Source organism: Octopus bimaculoides, chromosome 6, assembly GCF_046866305.1.
Source record: "Octopus bimaculoides isolate indiv1 chromosome 6, ASM4686630v1, whole genome shotgun sequence".
In the NCBI taxonomy this organism is placed as follows: Eukaryota; Metazoa; Mollusca; class Cephalopoda; order Octopoda; family Octopodidae; genus Octopus; species Octopus bimaculoides.
In genome coordinates this window covers 98,157,491-98,166,950 of record NC_142933.1, presented here as the reverse complement: position 1 = coordinate 98,166,950, position 9,460 = coordinate 98,157,491, and the positions used below count along the sequence as shown (strand labels likewise).

General features: G+C 34.5%; 1 protein-coding gene across 9 annotated transcripts in view; it reads right to left on the bottom strand.

Moving 5' to 3' along the window:
- Window positions 1-2,471: 2,471 nt before the first annotated feature.
- Window positions 2,472-9,460, bottom strand: part of LOC106875144 (lysosomal proton-coupled steroid conjugate and bile acid symporter SLC46A3) — a 42,894-nt gene continuing 35,905 nt past the window's right edge. For all 9 annotated transcript variants that reach the window (XM_014923142.3, XM_014923141.3, XM_089354340.1 and 6 more), the window contains 3 exons: window positions 6,401-6,484; window positions 4,711-4,867; window positions 2,472-3,416 (listed from right to left, as the gene is read on the bottom strand). In XM_014923142.3, coding sequence (XP_014778628.1) covers window positions 3,335-3,416; window positions 4,711-4,867; window positions 6,401-6,484 — 323 coding nt within the window. In that variant the 3' untranslated portion in view covers window positions 2,472-3,334. The remainder of the gene's footprint in view (window positions 3,417-4,710; window positions 4,868-6,400; window positions 6,485-9,460) is intronic.

Genomic DNA, 9,460 nt, shown 5'->3' with positions numbered 1-9,460 from the left:
TATAATATAATATAATGAAATTATTCTATACAATGCTCAGGTGCACTGCAACTTGTCAAAAGTGTGCATAAAGCATATGCAGTATTGTACAAATGTCTGGAAAGTGAACAGTGTATGAGTCAGATACATGCTTGCGTGTGTATGGAGGGGAGAGAGACCCTGGGTAATCCCATAGACCGGCCATAACTATCTTTATATAATTACTCTATAACTTAGTGTGATTCTCTTTGGGATTTATGATTTACTGATTATGTATAAATATAGGCATGTATGTACTAATTGTATTGACCCTGAAGAGATGATAGGCAAAGTTGATCTGACAGAATGTGAACTCTGAACATAAAGACGAATGAAACGTTATTGTCTGGTGTACTAATGATTCTGTTAGCTTGCTGTCCTTTTAATAATAATATTCTTTTCTACTCTAGGCACAAGGCCCGAAATCTTTTTGGAGAGTGTGGGCCAGTCGTTTAGATCGACCCCAGTGCAATTAGATCGACTCCGAAAGGATGAAAGACAAAGTCAACCTCGGCGGAATTTGAACTCAGAATGTAAAGACAGACGAAATACCACTAAGCATTTCACCCGGCATGCTAACGTTTCTACCAGCTCACCGCCATTCTCTTAATAATAATATTAATAACAATTCTTTTACAAAATAATAATAAGAAACAAGAACACCCAGAGAGGGGATACCTCCACTAAGGCAACACCAATGTCTTCTCAATGATTAGCCAGAGATGATTTTTAAAATGAAAATATCTGAAATAAACTAGATTCACTCACAAACAAGAATACTAAAAGTGAACTCGACAATCCACAATCTATAATATAAATCCTGTTGTCTCTGTGTGTAAAAGATAAAGGCCATATTTTTTAACTGATTTTCTCCAAACTGGGAACATACATAACTTATACTCCAGAGATGGTTTTAGACTCTTAAAATTTTTCACATGAGTAAAGGGATCCCTGGGAAAAGAAAACACCAGTTTCTGGGTTACGTGGTCAAGGGAGGTAACTCTTTGCGAAATAACTTTCAGATATTGGTTGTCTCCCTTACATCCAATACCACCAAAACAACTTGAAACATCCAAAGAACGGGTGCGTTTGCTAGTCAATTAATAATATAACAATACTGTTGTTACTGATGGCACATTTTTTTGCCAATATACAAATGAGGAATTTTATTTAATTTTTAATTCTTAAATATTATTTTGAAAATGAGTTTCTATTTCATAATTTTGTATAGCAAAATTTTGAATTTCAAAAACAAGTAAAATTATAATTGAAAATATGTAACAATTCCTGATATTATTCACAGATGCATTACTAATTATATGATGGGCAATACTCATGTATTATTATAAGATTGCTTCTATTTTCAAGCTCTTCTTATTACGGAAATGATCAAGGCAACAAGCTGGCAGGAATGTTAAGCATGCTGGACAAAATGTGTAGCAGCATTTCATCTATCTTTACACTCTGAGCACAAATTTCAGAGGTGGTCAATTTTACCTTTCAACTTTTTGGGGGTCGATAAAATAAGTATCAGTCAAGGACTGTGGTCAATGTAATTGACTTACCCCTCCCCTCAAAAACTGCTAGCCCAGTGTCAAAATTTGAAACCACTATTATAACAATTATTGTTTGCAGTTCTGTATTGTTTCTATTTTCAATCCCTTTATTTTTAAGAGGTTCTATAAGCCCTTGCTTAAACATTTCACAATCTGCATGACACAGGTTGTTATCATTGATGGATTTAGAACTTGAGAAACTAGTTAAGTATGAGAACATCGACGGGAATGAAAAATCTTCATACAGGATAATTCCAAAGATGACCATATTGGGCTGGATGAAGCATAAAACAAATCACATGTACATAAAATATACTGCTTTATTATTTTTTTTTATTATTACAAGTGTAATATAATCAAAATCTTTTACCGTAAAATTTCTAACACCAAAACTATATACAATTAAGCAGAATATATATATATATATATATATATATATATATATATATATATATATATATATATATATATATGAGAGAGAGATATAGTGAGAGAGAGAGAGGGTTTACTTTGATGAATTCAAGTGAGAGTTGGTGACAAGAAGGGCATTTGCCCATAAAAAATTCAACCTGAGAACTCCATGTGATCCAAGCAAGCATGGAAACATGGTCATTAAAATGATGATGATGATGACAATAATAGGTTATAAGTTATATTGATTTCAGTAATTAACCATTCAATGTTATTGTGTTATGTCCCTTCTGATCCTAGACATAAAAGATTCTGATGAAATCACGTATCAGGTGAGCTGTTATAAAGTATTAAGGCCAATTTTTCATTTGTTACATAAACTCTGATGACTGCATGATGTAATCTGATTGTAAGATAATACATTTAATAATGGACATTTTCATTTTAGTGAAATATGTATAAGAATGTACTGAAGAAATGTAAAAACCTATTGCCACTCTTGTTTATTTATTGCTTGGAATATCAATAGATAAATATGAAAAATCACATATAATTCTAAGCATTGGTTATATGCCATGTTCTATATACAGCACTATACAATTATATAAAAATAATGAGAAATTTTTGCACCGGTTATGTTTCCAAAGCTAAATAAGGCTGGTTTCAGAAAAAGAAAAACAGTTTTTAAAGAAAATTGTTCGAAATTTAATGACAGACTCACTTTTTCCAACCACACTATTATATACAGTTTAGTTGTTATTTGTCACTTTGCTACCTTCAACAGAAGCCTGCTGCAATGATCACATTGGAATGCTCAACAACCTGCTTTTTTTTTTTTTGCTTTGAATTAAATTTTAATACTACCTTTCACACACACACTATTTCTCTCTCTCAACAACAACCTATCATTATCGTGAAAAATCTGTTGCATTGTCTATATGTTGAAAGACATACATAAATACACATACACACACACGACCAACCAAGAAAATAACTAAATATAGTTATTTTTCTGAAGTCTGTTGCATTGTGTTGACAGACTTGCACTCAAAATTTCCAGATTTTTAATTAAAACTTGTTAATATGGTGATAACACTCCCTATCTAACTATCTATCATTCACACACACTCTCTCTCTCTCTCTCTCTCTCTCTCTCACTGTACTTCTCTCTCAACGGCTTTTTCTTCTCCCCTTCTTCCCTCCCTCTAATAGATGTTGTGATAGATGGACAGACAGAGATCGGCTCTTTTATAATATAAGATTGTGTGTATGAGTAACAAATCAGTATAACTCCAGGCTCTTTCATCTCACACCACTTTTGAAAATCATGAAAATTAAACATAGACTGGTTATGTTTCCCCATGGGCAGGGACATCAGTTTCTTGAAGTATTGTGTAGCTCTTTATTCTTCTATGCCGTGTCCACAAAAACCTGTCAAAATAAGAGGTTATATTTGAACTCAAATATTTAGACAGTAAATAGGAAATAAATGGAAGATGTCAGTAAAAAAAACAACAAAGAAAACAGCACAATGATGTTGTCTGATGGAGCTGATGCAAAGACATCACCACTCTTTTAACATCCACTTTTCCATGCCTGCATGGGTCAGACAAAATCTGTTGAAGATTTTCTACAGTCAGATGCCCTTCCTGTCACCAATCCTCACTTCTTTCCAACATGGAACACTGAATCATCTTAAAAGTAAACAGGCACCACTCATTTTGCATGATATTTCAAACCTGTTACTGTATTATTTTCCGTTTCAGATTATAGTATATTACTTGTTTATTGTAATTATCCATGCTGCAAACACCAGAAGCAGTTGAGTGATTTTCAGAGGTCAATCCAAGGAAGGATTAAGCCAGCATAAAATTGCACAAAACCTTGAAATTCTTTTTGCTACAGTCAACAGAATGGTTCTATAATTCATCAGCAAAGAAAAGGAATTGATAGCATCCTACTCAAGTTGACCTGGGTCCTCTGACAGGTGTCTTCAAGCTGTCAGGTGGAATGCTGATAATAATTCCCCTTGTAAGGCAGCTAATGTTGCAGAGCAGCTCCAAAAGAGCTGAAGTACTTTTGTGGGGTATCTCCATCAGCTTGGCTACTAAGGCAGAACAGCTGGAAGAAATCTCTTCTTCAACCAGCAAATATCCAAAGAAGGAAGAAGAAATCTTTTAAATATGGTCTTTATTGTTGAAGAGAGAGAGAGAGTGTGTGTGTGTGTGTGTGTGTGTGTGTGTGTGTGTGTGTGTGTGTGTGTGTGCCTGCGCCTGCGTGCTGTGGGTGTACCCTTGTCTTGAAATCATGTGATAATTGTAAAGGAGCATCACTGTCTATTCATTTCCAGTCTTCTGTGGAAAACCTGTCTAGGAATACTACCTTTGTTGGAAACAAGTGAGGGTTGCTGACAGGAAGTGCATCCAGCCATAAAAAAATCTGCCTCAACAAATTCCATCTGACCCATGTAAACATGGAAAAGTGGATACTAAAATGATGATATCTTCTATGCTGGCATGGGTCAGACAGTTAGACAGGATCTGACACAAGTTGGAGGATTGAATTGAACTAATAACATATATTAACGTGACAATGTAGGTTTTTAGGATTTTGTAATCATGAGAATTTGCAAAAGAATATTTGTTAACAAGGAGAAGATTTAAGCAGATCAAAACATTTGTAATATGGAGTTTAAATAAAGTAATGTAAAAGTAACTAGACTTACAAAGTAAGGCAAACCAGCAAGATACTTATTCCAGCAGACCCGTAGTAGCAAATTCCTGGGTCGATTGCAACTGTAGCACTGTATATTTCATTAAAACTTAGAGAAGCAATCAAAGACGTGATATTTTGTAGACAAGATATAATGGTAAATAGTTTCCCTGAAATTTCAAACAAAAAAAAAATGTTGTTCATGTCATAAGAATTTATAAACTTCAAGAGAAGGTGAAATACCATAAATCCTCAAGTATAATACGCACTTTTTTCCCAAAATTTAAAGGTCAAAATTTCTAGAGTGTACTATATACGAGGTTAAAAATGAAAAATATTTTCTAAGCAAAATTTTCTAAGTGATAAATATGTAAAGGCAATTTACTTAATATTTATTTTTCACTGACGTTATAACTGTTATTTCTTTATTTTCTGCAAACAAAGTGCACAAAAAAGCTACACGTTTGCATTGTTATATATACAATAATAATAAAGGATGTTACCGTATATACATTTACAAACCAAGGATGTTATATAGACCTCCTTGACTCAAGTTAGAGAAGGGGTGCGTATTATACACAAGGTTTAGGTTTTTTCAGAGGTACAGCCCCCTAAAAATCCTCTGCGTATTATACTCAAGGGCGGACAATACTCAAGGATTGGATGCTGACAATTTGATATGGCTAACTGGATATTCAGGCCATTTCGGTGACAGTGCTTTTTTAGTGCTGGGGTCATGTGTGCAAAAATATACGCATGCAGATAAAATGAGAATGAGATTACAATTTATTGATTGAACACAACTGACATAAACATTTTCTTTTGCTTCAGACACATGAAGAGAAAATTGCTTATACACATAAATAGAGAGGCGAACTGGCAGAAACGTTAGCACGCCGGGCGAAATGCTTAGCGGTATTTTGTCTGCCGCTACGTTCTGAGTTCAAATTCTGCCGAGGTCGATTTTGCCTTTCATCCTTTCGGGGTCGATCAAATAAGTACCAGTTACGCACTGGGGTCGGTATAATCGACTTAATCCGTTTGTCTGTCCTTGTTTGTCCCCTCTGTGTGTAGCCCCTTGTGAGCAATAAAGAAACAAGAAACGTTAGCACGCCGTTTGTCTGTCCTTGTTTGTCCCCTCTGTGTGTAGCCCCTTGTGGGTAGTAAAGCAATAACACATAAATAGAGAGAGAGAATGAAAAAAAAAAACCATTAAAACATCTGGTGCCAGTTATGTCTCTGATCATTGGTTTATTTGATTAGAACCGACCAGGAGCTAATACAAATAATAGATTAATAAATCAAGAGATGCAATTTTTTTTTTGTCTTGCAAGTACTTGGTGACCCTGTCAATGCAGGTGTCACTTAAAAGCACTCAGTCCACATTGTAAAGTGGTTGGTGTTCAGAAGGGCATCCAGCTGTAAAAGCCTTGCCAAAACTGACCTCGTCTGTGCTTGTGTCGCATAAAAAGCACTAAGTCCACTCTGCTGAGTGGCTGGTGTTAGGAAGGGCATCCGGCTGTAAAAATCCTGCCAAAACAGTCACAGAAGTCTGGTGCAGGCTTCTACCTGGCTGGCTCTTGTGAAACTATCCCACCTATGTTAGCATGGAAGGCAGATGTTAAACGACAATGATGATGATTAAAAATTGTGAGAAGAAAAAGCAATAAAAGAGAAAGGAAAGTGGGAAAAGAAATGTTTACCTTGCTCTTCTTTTAGTACAAAAGACGAACATACTCCTCGCATTGCTACAGAGGAAAATCCCAGGAAAAGGCTAATAAATGGAACTGAAGTGGAAAAAAAATATATATATTAATAGTAGTAATTATAACTCCTCATATGTATATATATATATATATATATAATCAGGTGAATTGGGAATTGTAATCCAGGCATTTACTTCATGAAGCACTCCCATGAATGGTGGCAGATTGAAAGCTGAAAGGCAGGGTAAGTCTCTCAGAATGCTAGCTATCTTTGAATTCACAAAATGTCCACAGACTATAGATAGTAAAAGAATATCAAAGAATGGGGTTAGCAAACTGAATTCATTGCTTAGTTTACAATTGTTTCATTAGCTTTAATGAAACCAATCTTGAGTCGTGCCAGTACCTTGTCAAAAACTACTGATTTATCTCCATGTTTTGTGGAATTGTTTAAACCAGCAGTTGTTGACATGGTAACAGTATGACATAACACTAGTTTTTCTTTTACTAAAGCTAATGAAACAACTGTAAACTAACCAATAAATGCGGTTTGCTAACACCAGTCCTTGACATTCTTCTATTAGATGTAAGGAGACTGGGAGAATCCCATGCTGTGTCTATGTGTATGTACATTTCTATCTCTCTGTCTTGACATCACACAATAGTTGTAAATGAGCATCACTGTCAAAGCAGTGTCATTCGTTTCCAATATTCTGCAAAATCATGTCTAACTATGGGGAAATGTTTGTTTGGAAACAAGTGTAGGTTGGGCACCAATGGCAGGGGTCTGGTAACCTCAATAAACTGCCTAACCTATGAGTGCATGGAAAAATTAATGTTAAAATACAAGTAAGATGATAATTTATTTTCAAACACATAAATGCTGACAGAACAGCAGAGACTGGATAAAATATCAATACAAAGTGGAAAAATTTGTCAGCAACCAGCCATGAGACTCGATGAATCACAAGCAGCTGGTGATATATAAATAAAATTGAACAGATACCTTGTGTATGTGTGTTCGATTTTGTTTATATCAAATCGTCCAACCCATGCTAGCATGGAAAGCGGACGTTAAACGATGATGATGATGATGATGATGATAAATATATGTTGACAATTATATAGATAAACAAATTAGATATAACAGCTTGGGTTTGATATACAATATATACCCATGCAAGACGGGTGTTAAATGATGATGATGATGATGTATACTTGTAAACAGAAAGAAAGAAAACACTGAAAATTTTCAGATTCTTTTACTTGTTTCACTCATTTGACTGCGGCCATGCTGGAGCACCACCTCTAGTCGAGCAAATCGACCCCAGGACTTATTCTTTGTAAGCCTGGTACTTATTCTATCGGTCTCATTTGCCTAACTGCTAAGTGACGGGGGGGCGTAAACACGCCAACATTGATTATCAAGCGATGGTGGGTGGACAAACAAACACAAATAACAAACATACACATATATATATATATACATACATACATATATATATATATATGTATATATATATATATATATATATGTATATATATATATATATATATATATATATATATGACAGGCTTCTTTCAGTCTCCGTCTACCAAATCCACTCACAAGGCTTTGGTTGGCCCAAGGTTATCGTAGAAGACACTCGCCCAAGGTGCCATGCCGTGGGACTGAACCTAGAACCATGTGGTTGGGAAGCAAGCTACTTACCATACAGCCACAGTGAATATTTAAGTATAAATATATAGATATTAATATATTAAGAAATATAATGACAAAGAAAATTACACACAGCTGTTTCTGGGTGCTCTGAGATCTCTCATAATGTTGATAGAAGTAGATCATTGAAATATGCAGCCAACAATGGAAGCAAATAAACATTGTATAAATTGTGCGTCTGTCATCAGGGTAGAAAAAAAAGATCTTACATTTCAGATCATGATGCAGAAAAGTTTAACCCTTTAGCATTTAAAGCAGCTATATCCGGCCAAAATATTCCATCTATTTTATGTTGAAACTGACCGGATCTAGGCTTTCATACCTACCCTACAATGATATTCTACATTAAACAATCACATCATTGAAATCTCAAAGATATGAGATAATGCATGATTAATTAAAAACAATTTCAAGCAATAATCATTATGTCTGATAGAATAATCTGAACACTGAAGGGTAAAAGGTAGAACGTTTAAATGTGGACACGCAGATACACAAATACTTATATTCATACCCCCACCACACACAACAATAACAACAAAATGACAGATCAAATTTAGGAAACTCCTCTTTTCCTATGAAGTTCATAATGTTTACAGCTGCCATCATGAAAAGTAGGTCTGGAAATATTGTAGAGGTGCTGGACTGGAAGCAAATAGACATGAATTGTGTATAAAAGATAAGATGGAGATAAGACTCAGACAGATTCCTTCAAAGGAAGGAACCAAAGCACAAATACTTCTGGATGAATATCAGCAACAGGATAAATAGAATAGGCATATTGTTTGTAAAGAAAATTGATAAAGTAATTAAGATAATCAAATCAGGTGACAGATTGATTAAACTTAAATTTGCCATGGCTAACACAACATCAACAGTTATCTCTAGGTTTATAAAACAATGTTACTATGAGACCTACTTATAGTAATGAATGACAGTCAATTCACTATCAGAGTAGGTCATTTCAAAGAACATGTTGGACAATAGGATATCTATTATGGCATATATATATATATATATATATATATATATATATATATATATATAAGAATTTAAGGATTGGAGAAAACGCATGTTATAATTGCATACTTTATTCCTACGGATCACACAGGTTGTAATCCTTTGAAACATATGTAGGAATAAAGTATGCAATTATAACATGCGTTTTCTCCAATCCTTAAATTCTTAAATATACTCAAATACCAAAAATTTCAAGGAGTTCCTGCCTTAAAAACAGGAACTAAACCAGTTATTTTGTGTTCTTTGCTACATTGGTTTCTATTAGCCCATTTATTCTATCAGAAGAATTTTTATTCATTAAGATAGAAGAAATACAC